This window comes from Aulostomus chinensis, chromosome 15, assembly GCF_037954235.1.
Source record: "Aulostomus chinensis isolate RoL2024-O1b breed Wild chromosome 15, RoL_Achi_v1.0, whole genome shotgun sequence".
NCBI lineage: Eukaryota > Metazoa > Chordata > Actinopteri > Syngnathiformes > Aulostomidae > Aulostomus > Aulostomus chinensis.
In genome coordinates, this window is record NC_141334.1 from 5,968,836 (window position 1) to 5,993,472 (window position 24,637).

At 42.0% G+C, this 24,637-nt stretch overlaps 3 protein-coding genes across 5 annotated transcripts in view; 1 reads left to right on the forward strand and 2 right to left on the reverse strand.

The window, feature by feature from the left end:
* The window catches only part of jade2 (jade family PHD finger 2), a 160,524-nt gene extending 155,702 nt beyond the window's left edge, over positions 1-4,822 (reverse strand). For 2 of the 3 annotated variants that reach the window (XM_086226383.1, XM_086226382.1), the window contains exon 1: positions 3,875-4,822. The gene's annotated coding sequence lies outside the window, so the exon portion shown is untranslated. The remainder of the gene's footprint in view (positions 1-3,874) is intronic. The other variant, XM_086226381.1, reaches the window with a different exon arrangement.
* An 8,189-nt stretch (positions 4,823-13,011) lies between these two features.
* Positions 13,012-14,784, forward strand: xtbd1 (XRN2 binding domain containing 1). The gene is made up of 3 exons (XM_086226817.1): positions 13,012-13,275; positions 14,302-14,407; positions 14,485-14,784. Exons 1-3 carry the CDS (start codon positions 13,064-13,066, stop codon positions 14,491-14,493), a joined length of 327 nt encoding a protein of 108 aa, XP_086082943.1. The 5' UTR covers positions 13,012-13,063; the 3' UTR covers positions 14,494-14,784.
* Positions 14,785-16,003: 1,219 nt separating this feature from the next.
* ube2b (ubiquitin-conjugating enzyme E2B (RAD6 homolog)) lies at positions 16,004-24,156 on the reverse strand. The gene is made up of 6 exons (XM_086226622.1): positions 23,975-24,156; positions 20,992-21,072; positions 19,367-19,392; positions 18,318-18,407; positions 17,941-18,029; positions 16,004-17,206 (listed from the first exon to the last, which is right to left on the reverse strand). The coding sequence occupies exons 1-6, from the start codon at positions 24,016-24,018 to the stop codon at positions 17,078-17,080; spliced, it is 459 nt and encodes a 152-aa protein (XP_086082748.1). The 5' UTR covers positions 24,019-24,156; the 3' UTR covers positions 16,004-17,077.
* Positions 24,157-24,637: the final 481 nt, after the last annotated feature.

Below are 24,637 nucleotides of genomic sequence, written 5' to 3' on the forward strand. Positions count from 1 at the left end.
TATATATTGGAAGGCTATAAATACATAATAAACACACAAATGAAATCTTCAAGGATGGAACGGTGAGTCAGAGGCTCATTGGTTCAAACAGTGTGTGACATACTGGTTCTGTCTCATGTTTACTCTTTCTCTCTCTCGCACACCCCACACGCACACACGCAAACACACACACACACACACACACACACACACACACACACACTCCTGAAACCATCAGGGGCTCAAGCAGCATCTGTCAACCTGTCCATCAATGTACAATGTGTTCCACTTTGTTTCGCCTGAAGAAGAGTAGGAGGTGACACAAAAGCAGAGAGAGAGAGAGAGAGAGAGAGAGAGAGAGAGAGAGAGAGAGAGAGAAGCTCTGGATTGTTGTGTTTTCATTGAATTGTCATGACAACTTTCAGCAAACTTCAGAAATGTCCCAACAAAGGAAATGAGATTTTTGGTTTGATTCAAATCAGCGACACAATGAAATGTGTATTTTTCTCAAAGGATGGCGGTACAGACGAGGTGTCCCATGACTGTGACAAACAGTAGACGAAGAAGAGGTTGGCTTTCTGGAAAAATAAAGAGAGGTCTAGAGGATTTAGGCTGGTTTCACATTCAGTTCCATTGTATCTTGATGCACACGAGCGCGACTACACACGTTTTCATGGGTATTTACCTTCACTTTCGGAGATATTGTGATGGATCACCGACAAAATGTCTTGTGATTTATCAATTATAACAAAAACACGGTGTTTTGCTACTTATTGTGAAGAAATACGCATCCACTTCTCCTTTCCCACCAGAATGCTACCTGCTCTCATGCAGCAGCTCTTGCAGGACTTCTATAATTTACATTCCAAAACTGCCAAATCCTCCTTGCTCAACTGATGTGTGCAGGTGTGTGCATACTCATGCAATTATCCTTCACTGAGGCTGAGTCACAGTGGTACGCCACGCTAAAATATGTGCAAATTAAAAAACTGCTTCTCCCCTTGAAGTTTGACGTCATCAGCTGCCCACTTAACAGCAGGTTAGCAAGCACACACACAAGTGCACGCATGCACACACACGCAAGCAGGCGCAAGAAGACGCTAATGAGGTTCTAGTCCACAGCGGGGTCATCTACTGAGAACAAACGCTGACAAACACACAAAGGCTAATGCAACAACACATGCCTGGAGTGTTTAATACTGGACACGCACATTGAACCCTGCAAGACTTGTAAACACACACAAGGTGCAGCAAAAATCACCTTTCGTCACCGATCGATTGCTGCCTCCGTTGAGTCATCCCGGATGCACACTGGCTGGTGTTTTATGTAAATTATGCTCATTTATGCTGTGGACAAGTGACTTTTCTTACAAGCGAGGAGACAGACGTGCCCTGTGAGGAAGAGGAGCGCTACAGCGTTCAGCTGGTGGCAGACAGGGAGAGCAGAACATTCAGTCCCCTACGGCCGCCGACACAGACGTGGACGAGCTGTACTTCAGAGAGCTTATTCCTTCTCATACTCTCTCACTGATTATTAATCATATAACTACAAACACAATCATAGAATTTAAAAATTTTAATGATGATTCATTTGTCTTTAATCATTATTATTTTTATTATTCTTTATGGCTCTGATAATGGTGATCAGATATGTAGCAGAAATCATCAGCGGCAATATCAGACTTTAGATGTCAGGCTATTCTTAACTTACAGTCTCAGAATTTGAGGAATGACATAGAACACACACACACACACACACACACACTTCATATCACTTGTCCAACACATAGTTCTGAATCACTCACATTTGCCCTGCAGACATCTTTAGCTGTGTGGTAAAAATGCGTGAGAGAGAGAGAGAGAGAGAGAGAGAGAGAGAGAGAGAGAGAGAGAGAGAGAGAGAGAGAGAGAGAGAGAGAGAGAGAGAGAGAGAGAGAGAGAGAGAGAGAGAGAGGTGGGTCTGTGCCTATAGTTTGCATGACGTCAGTGGTCCATTCATGAGCAACACCCCTCCTCCTTTTCTTCCTCCTCCTCCTCTTCACTACGTAGCTGCTAATGCGATACACCGCACCACGTGTGGGTCCTTACCCCCTTTTCTAGCCAATCGGAGCTTAGTGCTTAATGCAGCACACACAGACACACTCTCACACACATGCTACAGTAGGCCCCCGCCCACACACGCATGTGCGTATTTACACATGTGAGCCATGAAAGGTCTGCCTGCTTCACATGACAGGGCTCACGCATGTGGACACAAGCTTTCTGACTGGGCTGTTGATGGTGACATGGTGAGGGAAGAGATGGAAGAATGGAGAAGAAGGAAGCTTAAAAAGTGAGGAGGTAGATTAAGGGAAGCATGAGGAAGGACAGACTGGAAGTGGCAGGCTGGATGTTATAAAAAAATGCAGAATGAAAACATCTCTCATCCCTGTTCGCCTGCCTTGTAAACAACCGCTGTCTCTAGGCGAAAGAGGCGAGCCACCAGGGAGAGGAGGAGGAGAGAGAAAAAAAGATGCATCAGGGAAGATGTGAAAGACAGAGAGGGGAGAAGAGAGAGAGAAGGAGAGAGAAAGAGAGAGAGAGAGAGAGAGTTGTTGTGCCCCCACACACCATGACTCATCTCCGGTTTCATACCCAGCGGGAGGAGGCTTGTGTGTTTGTGTGAGTTTGAAGAGCATGGTTGTGTTTGGAGTGAGTGAGATTCACACTGAGAGATGTGTGTGTGTGTGTGTGTGTGTGTGTGTGTGTGTGATGATGCTGTTTGTGTGTGTGTGTGTGTGTGTGTGTGTGTGTGTGTGTGTGTGTGTGTGTGTGTGTGTTTGTGTGTGATGGTGGTGGGGGCTGCTGTCACACGTTTCACAAGTCCCCAGACGATTCTGGCTTAATTGATTCAAGGCTGGAGACAGTTCAGCTTTACATGTGCCATCCAAAAAAATCAAATCTGGATAAATTGCACTAATTGGCAGACGTTCTATTCTTTAGGGGCTATTATAGGGAGAAGGTAGCCAACACACACTGCTGAAAAATCACACTGGAGACAAATGCCCCACTTACACCCCATTAATCCTTCTCATATCGAACACCACAAGTGTTATTTGTTGATGTTTTTGCAGGTAAGGGTGCATCCACCACTAGGGCGCTGACTTTGAGGAGGTAAACAACAGCCACTCCCCCTTCTGCTAAAGCCAGCTAGACCTGCACAGCACGAAGCAGCAGGAGGAGGAGGGGGCGAGGAGGCAGATAGGAGTTGCTCTAATTCCTTGATGTGTGTGTGTGTGTGTGCGTGCGTGCGTGCGTGTGTGTGTGTGTGTGCGTGTGTGTGGTTGCGTGCTCAGCCTTCCTAAAAGCACAGCCTCTTTGCAAAGGGGAACCTGCCATTCCTCCAGGGACTGAGAGAAGGTGCGCCTAGACCTGCTTCTCTCATACAACTTCATCTCATTGGCTGTATCTGTGTGTGTGTGTGTGTGTGTGTGGTGTGTGTTTGCGTTCCAGCTGCTCTCACATTCCTCGCTACGCTGCTGAAAATGAGCCTATTTGATGCAATTACGAGCAAAAAATAAACTATCCAAACGTTTGATTCGCACCGGGTTTGCAGCACCCAAACACGATCACCCGGTATATTTCATCACTGCATGCACAAGCGTTGACTTCAAATAGTCTTTTCATCCGTGCAAAACACACAACACACACCCTCCTTGACCCACATGCACCATGCAGGCTTCCAACGCTGACTGACAAGCTGCAAAAGTGCGCACAGTGCCGCTGGCCTAGCACTGATGTAGCACTAGCAGCAGGAACAGCAAAGTGGACTTGAGAGGTTGTGCAACACTCCCACTTTTAGCTTTATTATTTCTCCTGTAAATTTTGGTTTCTGACAGGGATTTTTTTTTTTTACCTTGATCGCAGTCAGCTTCGGGTACAGAGGCGTCCTCAGTCCTGGACGGCGGGCGATTCCCACAGATTAAGAGATCATTTGGAGCCAGGCACATGTATTTTTATTTATTTTTTTAACAGCGGTGGGTTTAGCACTAGTTCAATGTGCCCAGTCAGTGCCCTGACAGGCTGCTAGCAGAGCTGCTACACAGCCCCGACTCTGAATCCACGTTGGGTGACAGGACCGTCCCTTCCCCTCCCTTCCCTCCCCGTCACGGTGCGCGTTGACAGCGCGTCAGCTCCGCAAAGCCCCAGCAACGAGTCCAAATCCGAAGTAAAATCCAAAAGTAGCAGCCAGAAAGATTTGCAGCCGTTACAACTCAGTACCAACAAACGCAGCGGTGCCGCCGTGGGTCCTGCTACTGCTGCGGTTCACGGTGAGGCAGGCGGCGAGGTGCGCGCAACATTCCGCTCACAGGAAAGCATGTCGCATTTTGCAAAAGCAGCCCAAACGTGGAGTCCAAAATCCGACTGTTTTCCTCTCTGGTGCCAGCGGCGCGGGAGGAGGGGATCCGGAGCAGGAGGGGTGGAAAAGGAAAAGGGATTCTGTATTTCCAAACGATGAGTCAGAAAAAAGATTGCAATCCAGTTTCGCAATGTCCCCCCTTCAAAAAATAAAACAGTCCTCGTCTTCACTTGCTGCCTGCTTCCACTCCTCTGGCCGGTGGACGTGCACGCCGCTCCGCACTGCACTAATGAACAGGCGGGTCTCGTATCGCAACCTCTCCCCCTTCAAATCAACACATAGAAAATCAGCTCTTATCTTCAGCTTGAAAACTCTTTTGGCGCCATATTTATGGCGTACTTTCAATTCACTGTTACTGCAGGCTGCACTTCCTCCTCTGAGAAACACAAGATGACTGCGCCTCGGAGAGGAGAGGACGGGGATTGACGCTTCACCTGCACCGTCTCTGCCAGTGATGCACTTGGGGGAAAACTGTTAAAAAAAACAAAAACAAAAAGGACATTAGAAGGCTGATTTTTTTCAGCCTGTAGTGATCTCAAGCGAAATAATTACCCATTTAGAAGAAGCTTGTCTTCTTAAAGAAAATGATACACTTTTATAGTGCTCCATTAGTGGATCAATATTTACTGTTGCCCTAAAAAGCAAATTGGTCCAACTGCAGGAAAAAAAAAAAAACCTCACCAATTTTTATATATACTGTATATGCGCGTATGTGTGTGTGATTTTTTTTTTCTGCAGTTGGACCAATTTGCTCAAGCTCCAGTTCTCAAGCTCACTAAACAAAATAAAGAAATTATAAATAAATATTTTTTTTTAAAATATACAATTTATAGGATATTTTGAATTTGAACACAAGTTGTACATTTTACAGCTGTGTTTTTCCTTTGTTGTTGTAGAAAGTGAAGTTAAGGAAATCACACATTTTTATGTATACTTTTTCAATGAAGAAACTATTCTCATGTTTCCATAGAAATATGTAAATTGTAGTGGACAGGCGGGGAGGAGTTTAGCCTCACGCCTACGTTCTTTTGATCAGGAAGTCGCTGGTCACCTGGGTTCGTCTCTCATGTCCACATGCAGGTGTTGACATCATCATTCTGGGGGGAAAAAAAAGTGTTCTAAAGTCTTTGGGGAGCATCATGAACAAACATGTACTTTCTTAATTTAAGCAATATTTTATGAGTTCTAGTAGAAGAAAAAACAGTTTTACGTGCAGCAAGCATGGCTTCGCTTAGCAAAGCTGTTTTACACCTTGAATTTTTAAAATTCTGATTGTTATTATCATTGTTATTGCTGTTGTTGTTATCTCTATTGCAGTCTGCTGTGTCGCACGTTTCATCTCTGCTGTATTTCCTGCTTTGACACCAGGAATTTCCCCAAATCTTATCTTATCTTATCTATGTTGATAACGCTGCTATCTAACCATTGCCAGATACACACAATATGATTGCAGATTGATATTTCAAAGCAAATATTATACACAGCCACAGTTGTATTAATGCAGGGAAACACTTTTTTGGAGAAAAGTACATATCAGATGACTTTTGATGGATTTATGCCGTGCAACCAATCAAGTGCCATGCAGTGTAATAAGTTAACTAGCGCTTAGCTTGTCGCTGTGGGTCTTAGCTCCTTCACACAGGGAGAAGGATCTCTTTTATTCTTTGGCAAAGTAAGTCTTCATATATATTATAAAAATGAAGAAAAAATAGTTTGCATGTTCCTTACAAAAATAATCATCTCAGTTACCTGCTGTCAAGTTCATTGCCAGCAGGAGCTTCAGTTAGAAGTGGAGGCCTGATTCTCATTAGCCACAATAACCCTGCTGACATTAGACTTGGTGGTAATATCGCTACTGCAGGTTCGTTTGCTCGCTGTGACCCAAAGGAGATGTTTGGAAAGATGCTTGGTCAGGCCATAATCTACAACCACCCACTGTCCCACAATCACTGTCCTGTTCCTGGTATTGAGCAGGGCTTCATTTTCATGTATAGTCTTTACAGTGTTTGTGTGTGAGCCTTTAGATTTTTGCATATGAATCCATGTTTGTTCCCCATAAAAACTCCCTGTCTCATTAAGTATGTGCAGATTTTAAGTCTGCAGCTCTACAGAGACAGAGAGCAGATAATTCCAGCTCCCGTTTTTCATCTTCGCCTGGATTATTTTTGTATGTAAAAATGTCTCGTCAACACACATTGTTGCAGAGCCAGAAGGCACGCTGGAATTAATGTCACTGTGATGAGCACAAGGGACAGTTCTACCTTCATCATACTCACACAAACACATAACGTACACACTTAGGAAGGACAGCAGGTGCATAAATGCTCATAAGAGCTGTATCGAGCATCAGTCAGAAAGTAGAGTGGTGGTGGGGGGGCTGTTTTGCACAAAATGAAATGATGCAGTGAAGGACACAGAGGAGGGATTTCTCTGACACACATTCAAATGCAGCATCCTGCACTTTATCCACCCCTCCTCCACATAATGCAGGTAGGTGTTGTCCCCTAAGGCAACCCTCGCCATGATTGTTTTTAATGTGCACTAATTCAATATCCTACTTAATGAGATGCACGCTTTGCTTTATTTAGGAAGCAGATCCACCCAGATCTGGGTCATATAGTAGTTTGTTTAATCTGTTGGGTGCACCAGACGGGTGGGGTTTACAGCAGCAGCAGCAGCAGCAGCAGCAGTAGCAGAGCATTCCCAATAGCACGTCGATTCATCATCAACCCACATACATCCTACTACATATGTTGTTTTTGACCTTTGATGGAATTTATGAGACTACGCCATCACACATTAGGGACCATTACATTGAAAAAAAACTCATCTGACTGTGAGAAACTATTATAATATTTCAAGTTGGAAGACGTTGTGCATTTATTTGTACTTAAATTCAGTTTTAGAGGGCTTCAAGATTTCTGCTCCCTGTGTGTTGGCCTACATTTTATGCTCCTTATTTGGCCATGAGGGTCTCATCTCTATATCAGTTCACATTTCCAAAAACTTCATGCTAAATCCATGAATATCTGTTTAATGAACCAGGAATAAACCCAAATTCTCTAATTCAACTCATGTATTTCTGCAACTTTTATTGTGTATTGATAAAAAAATACACAATGTAAAAAAATTTTTAAAAAAAACATAAATATGCATTGTTTACATGCCAGATATATCCAGCATTTCTTGCGCAGGGTTTATAATTGTACAAGCCCAATAGTTCCTAAAACTTTTACAAATTCCTCCACCCCATCTACCTCCACCCGTGGTGCTCGCACCACCAGTGGCTTGGTTAACACCAGTCATGTTAACGCGAACTCTGTCAGACATAGGTGGTGCTGGAAGCCCTGGCGCAAACATGTGAGGCAACATATTTTGTAAAATACATGTTTATTTTTGAATGAATATTTTGAGTGCGTATTCCACATTTTTTGGGGGTGTACCTCTGCTGGTACAAAATCCAGTTTGGGAACATGTTGATGCTAATAGTTAGCAAATGAAAGAAGTGTGTCACCCTTTTCCCATTGGACCTTTAGTCTCTTTGGTTTGAAGAACTTGTGCCTAGTTCAAAAGGGTTTGTTGCTCTGGGTCTTTATTTCTTATTATCTGTGATTTTGAGTCTTCACATGGGACACAAAGTCACCGAAACGTCAGTCAGTGTGACCGCAAGTAATGTCAATCATGAGCCACCTCCTACCAATGCAACCAACAATAATACACACACACTCACACACACACACACACACACACACACTCACACACACACACACACACACACACACACACACACACACAATCAGAAGCATTGGCCTGTATTTCTGTGACATGGGGTCCACTGGATTCTCATAAATGCGCATTCAGGGAAATGAGATCAATATGTGAGTACACGGATGATAGAATTCCTCCAGAGGCAGCTCTGTCGGTGGTGTTTCATCGGAGCAAGTGCTGGGTCCCACGAAGGTCTACGCTCTATATCATGGCCCAAATATCCATGTCAACTACAATTAGGCCACTAGACGGGTATATATCCTAGTTTTTTTAAACAATGGGCAGAATTCAGGACCTGAAATAGCTGCCAGGCCCTACTGCTCCAACATCTCTACATGTCAAGAGCACTAGCTTTAATTAGTCTGGGTCCCAGGGTGACAGACTACATTTATCACCCAGGTCCCAAGCCTAAAATGTTGAAGCACTCCACTTTGGGAGCTAAAGTCAATGCAATGTCAAGTGTAGCCTACTTCTAAGTCCAAACCACAATGTCTCCCAACAACTTTCTTTTAGCTGTCCTGATGTATGCCTTTTTTATATTATTATTCAAAGGTTTTTTTTGTTTTTTAGTACTTTACATGCTAATGCTCAAAATACCACACTTCTGGATTACAATTTTGAAGTTTTATATGTGTCTTAAACACTACGGTTGCTAACGCTAGCTGCTAAAGCCATTTGCTGCATACCGTATTCTTCAGAGCGAATACAACGTACTGAACGCCCTATAGAGCAGTATCGTGTCAGATACTCTACCAGAGACGCAAATGAGACTGGCATGGTTTCATGTCGATAATCTTCACAAAATAAAGCTATTATTCTTATAGGTACAAAGATAAAGTTACACTCCAAGCGAACAACAGCGCATGACTTCAGTGTCATCACAACCAGCTCGGCACTTCCTCTGCTTTTTGGCGGGCGCGTTATTTACTGATGTGTTTTTAGTGAAAGAACAAAAATGTTACCATATCTGTTATCTGTTTTAAAAAAAAAAAAAACGTATTCGAAAACCCCTCTGACTTTGAGACAAGGGGTGAGGATGTTCAACAATGCTAACTTCATCTTCACCAACTCACTCATGTGCCACTCCAGAAAGGCAGAAGAAGAAACACTCGCTGCGAGGACGCATTCATCGTACGTCCAAAAGAAGAGAAGCAAAACACTAATCTGGACTGTTGTGACAGGAAAACATGATCAGAAAACAGAACGGTGCTGAATCTAGAATCTAAAGCCAAAAGAATAATCCAAAAAAAAAAAGTCTGCTTGCAGTTTACTGTTCACCAGCTTGATGCAGCTTGTGAAGGAGCTGACTGAAAGCTGACTCTTGGTAGGTCACTCTGTAAATACCCCGCTGCCATATGCATCATCTCACATAGCACAGGCTGTACAACTTAATAATGATCTAAGCACCTCTCTCCTGCCTGTCCTGTTTGTCTCACAGTGACCTTCGTATCCAAAGACACTTTATAGAGTGGGTTAATCCTTCCTCTCTGGCACGCCACCAGGCCTTGGGCTGAAAAGGCTACCTGTTGTCTGTGTGCTACGCAGCTCTCCTGAGTAAGCATGCATTAGGTGACTCATCAAGAACGGCTGGCTGCCAGAACTGGCTGGAACGCAGTGTATTATTTCAGCATCAGTATATATTTCAGGCTGAGTGAGAGGGAGAGAGCGAGGCCATAAACTTAATGGCTTAGCTCACTCAATAAAGCGCCGACTTGTATGACTTGGAAGCGGCCCAAATTATAACATGCTCCGGAGTGCCGCTGGTGGGTTTTTCTGGGGGAATTTGAGACGAGGCAAAGGTGTGTTTTCTTGTTTGTTTTCTTAATTTTCTAAAATTAAAAAGGTTGAATATTGAGTAAAGAAAACAGAGGGAAAAAGTGTCAGAGAACATTTTATGGGCCACACTTTGGTGTTAAAGGGTTTGGACTTAAGCAACAGAGTGATGCAGAAATGAGTCGTAAAAACCCCCCAAATAAGTCGGCAGCGTTGTACAACGGTTTCCTCGTCTCAGAGTCAATGAATTTAAATGAAATAAAGTCTGGGGTTAAGATGCTTTTGTTCTCAATTCTGCGCCTTTATTGTCAATGCAAAGCTGTACAAGAAAATGTGGAGTCTCTGACGGTACATACAAAAAATTCATGGAGAAGCAGACAGATTAAACACTATTTAAAGTATAAAACAATGACGGGTATATACAAAAAAAGAGGTATAAAAACATAAACTGCGTCAGTCAAAACCACTCTCGTGAATTTGGATGAATTTTGCACGTCTTGAAAACGGCGGTTGCTGAGAGGCTGCTACATGAGACCATACAGGAGATTAAACGTTGTCACACTGAAAATAGAAACCTCACTTGTGGTGGTGTTGATGTCATCGGGGGATTTTTGCAGTGCAGGTTTGGAAATGCATTTCCTTGCGCATCGAATTTTGTTTTAAACTCACAATTCAAACTCAGGAACAAAATTTTGACAGGGTTTATGAGCACAAGCACCTTCGCCATCTGAGATATTTCTGCCTCGGCGCATTATCGTTATTAAATCTGTAAAACATTGTTATGAATGTGCAGGAATCCTTATCACTCAATCAAGTATTTTTTTTTTAAGCCGCCTCTTTAGTTCATCGAGGTGAAGACCGCCAGTGTTATGTTATGACACAAACGGATCCTTCACGGCCCTCACCTGTGAAATCCCAGCCATTCACCCGTCTATCAGAAGGGTTCAGGTTTTGGTGATCCGGATGAAGTGCTGATGTTCTTCAGACGCACAGGATGAATGCAGTAGATGTATAAAGGTAACACAGGCCTCTGATCTGCTTTTGATCTTCACTCAAATCTGTTAGCTTCCACTTTAAAGAAATCTTGTCCTGATCTGCCCGAGACATTATTTCATGTCTGCGTGTCTGCCTGCTGCTCCAGCCTGCTCAGTCCTTCTTATGTTATGACTTTACTTTTCCCTTAAAGGAACAAACTACTTTTGTGGGAAACGCACGTGTTTGCCACCCACCCTGGAGTCTGACATGAGGATAGATCTGCTTCTCCTCCGTGTGTGCAGTGGGGAGTTGAGACCCACGGAGACCCTTTGACTGCTAGTTAGCATAGCATAATGAATGGTAGTGGATGGGCCTGTGTAGCTTCCTTCCATCAAAATCTATCATGAATAGAATTAGGACTGGGCTTGACATTAACGATCAAAGTTTGAAAGATACATCGGCAGAAGTACTTTTCTGACTGGGCACAGTGGTTTGATACACCGTCTCAAAACTTCAGTCAAAAAAACAAGTAGTTGGATGTGTGCAGTGTTCTTTTAAAACCTTGGTGAAACTAATTTCACTGTGATTTTACTTAAAATGACTTAAGATACATGCAGCTGTTTCGCATGGTCATTGTAATGATGACAACTAATCTAACATCCCATCGTTTCTATTCTTTTTGTCCATTTACTTCCATGCAAAATATTCAGATGACACTCAAGATTTAAAGAAAACAATATTCCCAATTCTCTCAGTGTCACGGGAATCTAAATTAGTTTGAGGTTAAAGCAAATCGCCCAGGCAGGGCTCTATACTCTATTCCTCTGAAATGTGTTTGGCTGTCATAGTGACAGTCTTGAGACACTCGCTGTCATTTACAGTAGAAAGTGTTGTACCTCTGCAGCGTGACAGAGCAATGAGCTGCTGGTTTGTCAGACTGCACGTTGGCTCGCTCTCCTCTGGAATCCCAACAAGCCCCAAATCCTCAGCTCTGCTCTGAAATGAAAAGAGAAGAGGTTTGATTGCAGGTCGGTGCGGAGAGCATGAGGAGAGACTGCATGTGTGCACATCTGAAGCCTAAATGACTGTCATTAAGCCTCTTTATGTAGACCGGAGGTTACAAGTCCAGAGATTCTCTATGATCGTGTTCCTGGCAGGCCGGCCATGTGAAGGGAGGAGGGCAGAAAAATGACAGTATGGATGTGAGCTGGAGACTTTTCAACACTGCCATGCAGGTTCAGTGAATTCTATATCTTCTGGTAATAAACCTACGCCAGTTTGGAGGTTGAGGCTCCAAGCTAGGAGCGTACAGCTAATGTTGCCTGCTGGAAAAAAGGTACCACGGCTACACGTCACAACCAATTGGGCCTTTTACTCCCAAACACTTTCAAAGGACAGGGAAAGCACCAGCATGAATAATGGCTGCATTCCATTTTGGTGCACCTGTTTTATGGTTCTCCTGGTAAGGACAGAGACGTCATTGCTCCACGTTCTGCCATGAAAAGTCCAAATCTGTGAAAATGTTCTGTGCTATGTGATGACGTCTGAGTAAGTGTGACGGTGCCACCGAGACATAAGATCCTAACATGTGACATGATATGGAAAAAGCAAAACTGTTTTAATCACCTCTGCATGTCTCAAAAATGGTGATTATTTATCATGCAATAATATTAAACTGTACATGCTACTTATATCATTAGTATCACATAGTGTGTGTGTGTGTGTGTGTGTGTGTGTATGTATGTGTGTGTGTGTGTGTGTGTTAGAAGTAATGTGGAGGGGGGATCAAAAAATCAAAGTGTTGAAAATTTGAAATTATAAGTAAAAATATGAACAAATAGAAATAAGAAAGATAGAATGTATATTCCTAATATTGAACAACAAATGGTGAAAAAAGTATCATTCCCATAGCATTTCTTTAACCTTTTCAATGCATGAAGTGTCAATTAAAACAGGAAGACCACTTGAGAAACTACGCCTGAGGACTGGTTGCGTCATTTATTCAGCCAACGAACTCTCCCCATGAACCAGCAAGAGGCGTAGCCTGCAGCCCCCACCTCCACCACTAGGCGTCGCTGTCGGAAACATGAGGACCTGAAAGTAAGTTCAGGGACCGCTCGGGGAAACAGGAAGCTACCTTTGTTGACTTGGCCGAAGAAGACGAGCAAGATGTCTGCTCCGGACGTGCATGATTTTATTCAGCAAAACAGAGCTTTGGCAGACAAGGTAGAGACGTATAGAGGTTACTGGGAGAGTGAAAAACACTGGGAGCCCCGGAGGGAGTTTATCCTGCGGAACATAAACGACTTTGAAGACCGGCAGGTGGACCACTTACTCTCCTTGTCCATGGTCTGGGCCAACCACGTCTTCCTCGGCTGTCGGTAAGTTACGCAAACTAGATGTTTAATTAAAACCTCGTTCTTAAAACGTAATGTGAGCTTTTAAATAATCACATACGTGTCATAAATATCGCATATTCTTGCATCTGAAAATGTGGTGAATGAGAATGAGTTCTTCTTCTCTTAGCTGTTGTAACGCGTCATGGACTCACTACTGCCCCTCTGCGTCCACAATACTATAAACAAACCTGCTTAGTAGTTTTAATGTCTGTTCCCCCACAACCAGACAGCAACGAATAAAGAAACAATAACCCCGTCACGTACAGTTGTGGAAAGTAAACATTCTCATACTGATTTATATAAAGTTACTCAATTAACTTGAAATTTGTCACAGCAGATATTTGACTCATATACATGGGAAAGGGACACTGAACTGGGGATAATGGTGGTTCTGTTCCATTCAAGTCCTCACTGTGTATTAATGCATATATTGATATTGGCCCGATGGCCGATATTCATATTGGTCCAGTTTTCCGCGTGTCTCTGCTTGGTCACTATCAATAAATATATGGTTTATAGGCTTTCCTAAATGCTTTGAGAAGAAATAGAAGAAATATCTGTGATTTTTCAGTTGGAAAAAACGGGAATTTCCTGTTTTCATAGAAAAATAACAATGTGGTTATTTTAGGCTACACTTAAATTCAGTCATGTGATGTCAGATATCATTCAAACTATCATCGCACATCCGTAATTATCAGCCCTTGTACGTTTCTTGCTTTCAAATTGTTCCCTCAAGTAAAAAAAAAGTTGTGGTGTAAATGGCCTCATTATACAATAATACACTCATACTTACTTACTTTACAATGACATACAATAATGTCACATCAATACTATTTTCTCCATTATATCTTGCTCAGTTTAAATCAGTGTCATTTGCATGTTTTTCACAGAGCTGTGTTGTCTTGGAAACAAGATGAGCAACAAAACACTTCAGGATAATGGTGGCTAGTTATGTTATTTATTATATTATATCATTATTTATTCATCATCTGTCTTCTCTAATGGCAGGTACAGCACAGAGCTGCTGGAGAAAGTGAAGGAAATGGCTGAAGGCATCGTGGTGGAGGATGCACCGGTCTTCAAGACCAGAGATGAGATCATGAAGAACCAACAGGTAGGTGTCTAAGGAACACAACTGCATGTGCATGTTAATAAAGAACGTTATTCATGTGTTCTGTTCCTTGATCACAGGGTCGATGACACGCTCTTCTGGTCTCATCTATTCAGTGACTGAAGACAGTGGGACTTAACACATCCAGAGTGTCCTCTTGACAGATCAGACCACATTTCTGTGTTGTTGTCTTTTTTTTAATCATCCTTGATGATTCACGTTAAATGTGTTAAGAGACATAAACACCAAAGCAGAGATTGTTCTGATTTTAATTGTGTAATACTGAGAAGTGACAAGGAGCCGGAAACATCACTGCTCATCCATTTCTATCTTTATATTTTTTATTCTTGTTTTTTTAAATAAATGGTGGTGGAAAAGACTCATGATCTCGTCCTGATGTCTCTGTTGTTCCGTTTATGAGTAGACTATTGTAAGTCAAACACTGGTAACTCATCACTACCTCTCCAAAATTTGGACAGCCAAGTGGTATAGAAAATGGATGGATGGACAGAGTTTAGGGTTTAGTTTCACTACTTTTGGAGCTGGAGGCTTGAGTAATACAATTTTTGCCTCAAATCCTGTGGGCTGCTTGTTAATATCCCTGACAAAGACATGAAGGATGCTACTATGAACGCCTGAGCCAAGGGAGATCGAAGCGCAGAAAAGAAGAATAAACAGTATCAAAGTCTGAAAAATGTGTTTTATTATGTTTATACAGCATATCGTAATAAGTATACACTTTATTTTAATTCACAAAATTTCATAACATATCCCTTCTGCTTTATTAGGTGAAATAAATGATTTGCCACAATGATCTTTACTGTCTTCCATAGAATATTGAGCTGTAGGTGAACAGCTGGGTAAGTTAATAGTTGTATACTCTTAACTGGGTATCACATAGAAGTAGAGAGACAAATGCGGGCGTGAAAACAATCAAGGCCTTTGGGAAAGCGGCTGTTGGAACGGGGCTCAAACTGTCAATCCTTTCACTTCCAGCTGGGTCCAAGTGCTGCGCAGCTTTTATCCTCTGTTCATTTAGTTGTCAGCTGCATAATCCGAAGAGAGGGAGCAAGAGTACAAACACCTTATTCACGAGCAGAAGTGCTGTTTACGCAGAGGGTGAAATCAGAGAACCAACAATGAACTGTCAGGAAGAGCTGAGAACACTTCAAACGCTGCAGCCTCGACAAGTCGACGTGCGCATTATTGAAGAATAAAATAACTCTCTTTAGAGACGTCAACCAAAAAGTGTCTTTTGCCTTTCAAATACTCAAATATTTTTCCACCTCTTTAATACTTCTGTGACACCATAATGAAGAGCGAGCCAGCCAGGCCAAGCGACTAACAGCAACATTGTCCCAAAATGTCAAGTTCACTGACTCAAGTGCATTGTTTGATATAATCCACGTTCTTTATCCAGCCCTGGGCTCAGTAATCCACATCAGCTCTTCCAGCGTGAGCAAGTCGGTTCAACTCAACTGGATAAACCAGCAGGTTGTCTCATGAGCCAGAAGGGTTAGTCTTTAGCTCAAATCAAAGTGTTTGTGGATTACTGAGAATACAGCTGGACAAAGACAACTTGGATTATACGCCATGATGTGATGGAGGGTTCAACTGTTTAGTAGTCAGTCGCCATTAGCTTCAAGCTAAATACCCATGGCTGACTCTTCCTGCATTCTGGAACAGAAGAAGTGATGTGGGGTGGGGGGGGTCCTTCCTGAGCTCTGTTAATCTATACGAGTAGTAGAAAGCCATTGTGTTCTTTCCACAAAATACCATGTTTCTTGTCTATAATCTTCACGTTTACCTCCAGCCACTGGAGCACTAGTAGACATGAAAATGGCTCCTTTCGCTTCACTGTTGTGCTCGCGTGCCTTGATTCAATCATATTTAACACAATTACACTGTAGGACAGGCAGTAACAGTGTAGACTTGTGGAAAATTCAATGATGGAGCCGGGGGGAGTCCCACGGCCTTTTCAACAAGTCCCACTTTAAAAGAGCCACAGTCTCATTTTCACTCATCGACTGTGGAGGAGAAACGGTTAAAAAACAGCTCAGAGCGAGCCTGCCTGCGAGTCATGATTCATCAGAGCACCGGGGGACTTTGTTGTTCACAGCCAGTGACGTCTTAAATTACAGTTTTTCTTAAAATAACAGATATGGGATTTATCCTCAGCAAGAACAAAGCTGATACTCAAAGGCGTGTTTGTGATTTTTTAAAATATTCTGATTTGGTCATAAACCGGCCCTTTCCAAACAGCCAAGTTGTGTGCACACCAGCAGACAATACAAAAAAAAAAAAAAAATTTTTTAAAAAAGGGAACAAAAAATTCTGTAAAACTCAAACACTAACAGCATCAATCCAACAAAACAACAAAGATATATTACAAATTCTGTTAGCAATAACTTATTTCACATCATGCAATAAAAAAAGTAAAATTAAGGACAAAAACACATAAGATTGATTTCCCCTCCCATGTTTCCTCAAACGTGTTGGCAAGCAAGTTAATGTCCATTGTGGTTTGGTTGCTCATTAGATCTTTTTTTTTTTTCAGGGTGGCACTTGAGTTCTTCTGATATAGATGCTGTTTTTTCTCTTGATGAGGTAAAAATGAGAGTACTGGGATGATGAAGAGAGGGTGATGAAGAGGATGAAGGAGTAGAGAGAAGCTCAGACGTCCACCCAGCTCTGCTCCACGATGGCCGTCACTCTCTTCTCGTACTCCCTCTTGTTTTCCTGATAGAGCTGTGCAGCCTGGCTGTTCGCCGGGCTGTTGGGGTTTGGCTCGTCCAGCAAAGACTGAGGGGGAGACAAATAAACGGGAGGTGATGAAAACGCCTACTTCTCTTATGACTGATGTACACAAATCACAGGATAAGACTGACCCTCCTTTGAGTTTATTGAAAAGAAAAAGGCAGTTGTCAGTTGTTCTGCAGCATTGCCTGTTTTACATCTAGACTCACCACTAAAAGATGGCATATTCATAGATGTCATTCAAATTTGAGAGGCTTACATGGAAATTCCTGCCTACTAACTTCATTTGCATCATTTTCAAAGCCAAGTACAAATGAAAATGCCTTTTTAATTCACACTCCTGCCACACTAGTCACACAATATTTAAAAAAGAAACCAAAATGTATCCAATCAATTCTTCTTCTTGTCAAGAAACAAAATATGACGTGTGTGTGTGTACACCAGCACTTCGCGACCAATAGTTTCAGGATATCCAGCTAATCATCTTCACCTTTTAGCGGCATGCTTACAAACAAGGATGCATTAGCTAGCTAGCAAAAGAGTGGTACATCTGAGTCTGTTCTCCACCTATTTTTCTTCCCAAAATACCCGGCTTACAGCCCCACAGGCTCAAATAAATTAATCCTGAAGAAAATGGGATCTGTGACAGCTCCAGCACATGATCAAGGCGTTTGGTTTTTGATAAAAGTTTCAGCAATGACACGGAGCTGTTGTATGATCATCATACCAGTGCTTTGATCAATGGCGTCAAAGATGCATAAGCTTGTAAAGTAACCAACCTGGATGGAGGTGAGTATGGACGAGACATCGTATGTGGGGCTCCAGCGATTCTGAAGGATGTCTAAACATATACTGCCATCTGCATACACTGAGACACAGACAGACCCCAGAGATCACAGCACAAGCTAGTATATATATATATATATATATTTATATCACAGAGATACTTTGAAGTGGGAGAAGAGTATACAATTCATACTTGGAGATCATGGACAAACTAAACAAATCTTTTGTACACTAAAATTAAAATGCAGCTCAATGTGAAATAAAAATATCTGGCTTGAACTTTTCAAACATTGCGGGACGACTCCCCCCCCCGTTTCAATTCAGGGTTTGACCTGCTCAACGTGTGTGTTTTGGCAGTCGTGCAACTTACCATTTGGGTGAAACATTCTGGAGACGAAGCGAACTGTGGGAGGCTTGTTTGGGTACTCCTCAGAAAACTCTATCAGAAGCTTAAATGTTCCTGCACACAAAGACCGAGTGAAAGGAGGGTGAGGAAGTCAAGAGGCAGAGAGAGCAACAGAAGGAGGGAGTGCTACGGGCACGCATACAAGGAATTTTGTGAGGAGAATACAGATGGGAGGGACTGAACAGGTCAGAGAATGCAAGGAAAACAATTATGTGACTTAAATATAACTAATAGATGGGGGGAGCGAATCGCCCACTGAGGCAGGGACGTCAATTCTTAAAGCTAAAATGAGAACGAAACAGCAACACGACACGTGACTGACCCAAGATATAATTAAAGCAGAATAAAGCTGCAACCAGCATTCAACAGGTCTTTGTTCCCACCAGAGGAGGCATAAGCCCTAGTAATGCTGCTCGAAGTCTGTTGATACAGCACTGAATTTCCAGGATTACTGGCTAAAGCTTGAGTTAAATATCATTTCATGCTTGCATTACAGTTTGTGGAGCTGGAAATGAAATGTGGCATCCATTTAATGAATTGTCTCATGTCCTGTTGCAAGTAGGCAGAGCCACACAAGCAGAGTCAATAATACATTGGTGCATTTGGTAGAGGTTGCCTGATCAATCACATTTTGTTGAATGAGCCATAGCCACAAAAAGAAAGGAAACTGAAAGAACAGAGTTAAGGTGATAGATGTTGTGAAGGGCTCAAACACTCATGAATAATTCATCACCATGAAAAATCAAAAACATTACAATTTGCAAATTTTTATGGGCGATGATGTTTGATGATTGTAACAGTGATGGGCAGAGGCTCTCATCTTAAAAACACCTGACACCAGACTGTGTATTTTTTACATCTCCAGAAGAATTAAGCTTGACAATAAACCCTGTAATTCATGCAGAAAATAATACAGCTGTACAATAAAACCAGTGCAGCAGAAAGTGAATTAAAATCCAGAGCCTGGATAAATGCCCTTTATGTGTAAAATAAATAAAAAAAGGACAACTTACCATCTTCAAATGGTGTTCCCACAGGCCTGAGGAAGAAAGAGAGGGTGGTCAAGGACACAGACCGAGGAGGATACAATATCCAAATTCAAAAATCCCCACAGCAGCCAAAAATGCTCCGGCTTGTCAAACACACAACCATTTTGGTCTATTCTTCAGACAGACACACAAGTCTTCATTATGTCAACTCAAACAAGTCACACAAGTTTGTAAAAAGAGTCTATTTAGTTTATGTCTAGCTACTGGGCGCTGGCTGATCTCTTGGGCATAGTTTCTCTGTGAAACCAAATTGAATTGACATTACTGTCAGATCATCGTAGTAGAGATGCCAGTCTACAGCGAGGCGGCTGAATCTCTCTACCTTTTCAGTTGGCAGAGCAAAAATTACACATTGGCGAACATCTGGTAAGGAGGAGGGCAGCCAGCTGGGCTAACAAATCACTAGTTTACAGTTGAACATCGTGCCGCAAAAATCAACATAAACGCATGTTTAGGACATGGGCTGTACACCGTGTTCAGAATGAGTGGGAAAAATACTAGATTCAGATGCAGTGAGAATCTTAATTGAATGGTTAATGCATCCATGCAGAGAAAGTAATGATAGCCATTCTTGACAGATTCTCACTTTTATTGCCTGTTCATCAGAAAACCAAAGCACATTAAAAGTTAGGGATGCATGATATGACATTTTGTGAAGACATGACAGTTGTTGACAACTGATTTGCTGATGTCTCTTTAATCTGTTAAAACAACAACTTTACATATTAGACATGTTACGTTTTATATTCACAATTATTACATTTTCTGTCAATTTCATACATTTTATGAAAATGTGATGAAAATAATTTTTGATGATAAAAATAGCTGAGCAAAGAGAGACAAGACGGCACATGAGATAGGATGGAGTAAATGAATATTGCGAAATTGGAAGAAAAAAGAGGAGTCCATGTTTTTCAACAGAATAATTTGGATATGTGATCAAGTTATAAATTGATTTTTGGGCTGTTGTAATCAAGCTGAAAGGTGAAGTGCTTGAATTGTTCCACACTTCATCTTTAAATTTCCATTCAGCCCCACCTGCTCCCTTATCACTTACCTGGCTACACAGCAGTTTAACCCACATCAAAGCTGGGCCTCATGTACTTATTCCTCTGACACAGCGAGTATGACATTGTTATGGCTAATGAACATGACCTATGAACAAGCATTCATTCTGCAGCTGCTGAACAGAGGATGCATTAACAAATTTATTTGCCGTATCCTTGTTGTTATGGCTCTTTAAAGTCTTTGACTTCATGAGTCATTTCTTTTCACCTCTATTTAAAAAAAAAATAAAAAAATAAAAAATCACACACCCAGATATTTTACACGTCAGAAAAGTTGCTCGTTTCGTTTGGTACACTTTTCCCTCTGACTAAAATCCACCTTTTCCTTCCTTCCATCAAACCCCCACGGATTCTCTTCATGCTGATTTTCCTCCTCTGTGCTACAGTCTGGGCTGTAATCAGTAATATTTTTAAAAAGCAGGAGAAGTAGACTGCTGAGCGAGCTGAGGGAATCTGTGCATCACATTCACAGCAGTACAGTAAAGATGGGAAGGGCAGAGTTGGATTTAGAGCATGACTCACCCAAAAATAACAGCATTCCAAAGCATGATATTGTTCTCTGATGGTGCTCCGCTTACTCCGGTGGGAGGGTCTTCTTGAAGTCTGGGAAGGACAAACAGACAGAGACAAAAGGGGGAAGACACAAAGCAGACAAAAAAAAAGATGAAAATGATGAAAAAAACAAACAAGAAATAATAAGGAAAAGCAGGGTCAGAAAAGGAAAGTAAAAAGATAGGAAGAGAGAGTAACACGAGAGGCAGGGATGGGAAAAAGCATGAGGATTTTAATTAACACCTTGACTGCAGGACAATTATCAGTCAAAACACGAGCAGCTGTATCAACATGACTTTGGCAGACAGCTCAGCTCTCAGGATCACCTGCACACTTCTCATCCTGCAGTCACATGTCAATTAACATACGTGACGCCATTACGACTAATCTGAAGCACTGCTGTGCTTTTAATCTTGGTTAGCATCAAAGCCCTGCTGGTTTTGACCTCAACTGCTGAAGTCACTGAGATGAAGTCCACCTTTACCTGAAATTACCCAGCGATCAACACTGCTGCGACCAAGCTATCTGGATAAATCACAAATCCAAACAAGAGGCACCCTTGAGAGTTTGTTTTGTTGCACTATCGCTGCTCTATGACACTGATGACCAAACTAGCCTGCTGTGCATGACTGTTCTGGCCAAGCAGTGTGTTTCTCCAAGGAAAACTATGTGATGTGGATAAAGTGATGAGTTTTTACATTTGGAAACATCGTCATGTTGGGAAGAGATGGAATAACTTGATGAGAGATTCAAATAACATTTCAACAGAAATTGGGATAAAATGTTCAGCAAAATGCCAATATTTAACTGAATGTTCATCAACCCAAGTTCTACCAAACTTTATCAAAATACAACCACGCTTTGTTTTGGGTTTTTTTTGCCAGTGATCATATTACTTCTTCAGCAGTGGCAGAGGTAAAAGTAATTGTTTGCAGACACAAAGAAAAGTGCCTATTGCTGTTTGACAAAAGGATCTCAAAGTGCAATACAAGAACGTCACAGAAACAAATGCCTGGCAACATATCAAAACACTAAGATGTAGCGGAAAACCTTTCAAGTTATGTTTCTGAAAACATACGGGTTTCTCACATGACGGTCTAGAAAGTAGCCATCTCACCAACATGACAAATAAGCACATTTACACAAGAGAAGAGTCCACTAGTTAATGTCCCCTTCATAAACTACAGAAGGATATTGCACGCCCATAGATATGGTCGTGCATCTAATTGGCAATGCACGCATGGCTCACCAGACTATTAAGGCCTGCAATCCGATGGATAGTATAAACGCTGGTTTAATAAGAGCTTACAGCTATAACACATGGAAGGCTGATTTGTGTGTGGATCCATGTCTAAGTCCCAAGCTGCAGACAGACCCACTGCAATTAACCTCATTTACCGTAATCTGCTTGAGCTCTCTGCAGGTGGAGGAACATTCCACTCAACTGTACTACTAGACAGAATAGCAGCTCGACATTTTTCTTGTTAACTGGGGATTACTGAGCAGTCTGCAGACAGCAGATTTGGGAAACTGATGGTTAGTCTTGAGCCAAACAGGATGCATGTGCTACTTTATCAATACAGTAATTAGAAAATGTGAAAAGAGATGTTAAGAACACCAATCAAACTGCCTACAGATGCTTATAGATCACATGGAAAAGGTGCACTTAAATGAGGAACATTTGTGGAAAAACTCAGAACCAAAAGACAGGATATTGTTTAGCTAGCAGAACTAAAGGAAACCACCTAATTGTGTTGCACAACAAGTGTCATTTCATGCTTGAAGTGCAGACAACAGTGTTTCCATTCACACACTTACATAGCTGAACACAAGACACGTATGCAAATAATCTGACTTAATAGCTAAAACCAGCGCAGTAATGCAGTATCACATACAGCTGACGTCACACACGTATGTGTGCCATTGTTTTCCTCCCCTGTGTATTACAGTTTACCACCTGGGCACTGGCACAGCAGGGTAGAGTTACAGTGACACCTTATCCATGCTGCTTCAATGGCTTTTCTTAGCAGAAAAGCTTAGCATCTTTTACCGCTGAGAGGCTTGTGTGAACAACACACCATATGGAGCACAACAACAGATTGGGCATGGCAGATACTACAAGCAGACCTTTGTCAAGTGGGATTCTCCCAGGAAACCCCAAACTACCTTTTGTCTTCCCTTTGATCACTAAGATTCAAATAAGAAGGAAACAGATACTTTCTGCTGCATTCAAAAGGAAAGCACAAGGATAAGGTGACACAAATATCACCTGGCCAACTGAAATTTTGAGCTCATCCCCCTCTGACCCCCCCCCCCCCCACACACACACACACACACACACACACACACACACACACACGCACGCGAAGTTGTGCAACATCTGCAACGCAAGTCACGTTGCTTTGTGAGATCTAACGATGTTAAACCATGGTGGATGCAGGATGGTTGAATTTTGCTCCCTTCGTGCATCAGACACAAAACCAACAGATTGAGAACCGGGCCGACTAATTAAGCTAAACCATATAGCTTATAGCTTCTAATCAGGGCTGGGGTTTGATGGGGCGTCCTCTTTCAACCAGCCATGTTTCACCCAGCTCAGGTATTCCCAGCTAGCCGAGCTAGCGCCAAACCACGTACAATCTAGTCAGGAAAAAACAGACACATTAACATTATTCCCTGGGTACATAACACAGCAAAACCTGCCTTGTTTGAATATCAACCCAGGAAATAGGAATTTAAAATACGCTATTATTAATATCAAATTCACTGGGTACAGAGATAAACCGCGTGAATTGACTACAATAAACAGAAAACTGTTAAATAAAATAACCACAGTCAAGCTTTCTATTCTGTTTCTTTCGCCAGTAGCTAAGCTAATAAGCTAGCACCCGAGCTCTTCATCGGCTAACGCTGCTAGCTACACACAAACAAGGGAGGCGAAACGTTTCCGTACCTTTTAAAATCTCGCATAAGCCGTCTCCTTGCCGGGGTCGACATTATTCTAAACTAAACCAAAACCATAAACCGAATTCTACACGAAACCAAATCCGGTGCTTCTTCCGCTTAAAGCCCTTTTCTTCTTCGTTCTCCCAAAACAACTGGCTAGCTCGCTATTTATGGTGACGTCGGTTGCTGACAGAGCTGGCCAGCAGAGGTACGGCCCCTTTTATGTCACAACCATGTCGATGTGAAAAAAAAAAAAAAAAAAAGGGAATTAATGAAGTGCTTCCCAAATAAAACCTAGATATGCTTGTGTTTGTGTAAGCAAAGGTAAGACGAACCTGTGTTTACTGATGATATTTTACTATTTCCTCAGACTAGAACTAACACTGAGGCTGTAAAATTCAAGAGCTCTTGAAGTATTTTTTGAAGAGAATTCAATTCTAAAGGCAGTTTTTCCTTTAAATTCATGTGGAAGGTCTATCATTGTTGGTTACGTGGGCCATGGGTTGTGTGATTTTTACAAAATCTCTGAGTGCGCTCCTTGATCTCAGTGGTTGTTATCTCAAGGTCTGACTTTGATCTCTGATTTGGGTCACAGAGTTTTCACTTAGATTTGAAACAAATGCGTGCGTGATGAGAAATGGGAATGAGAATCTTGACTGTCACCTCAGAC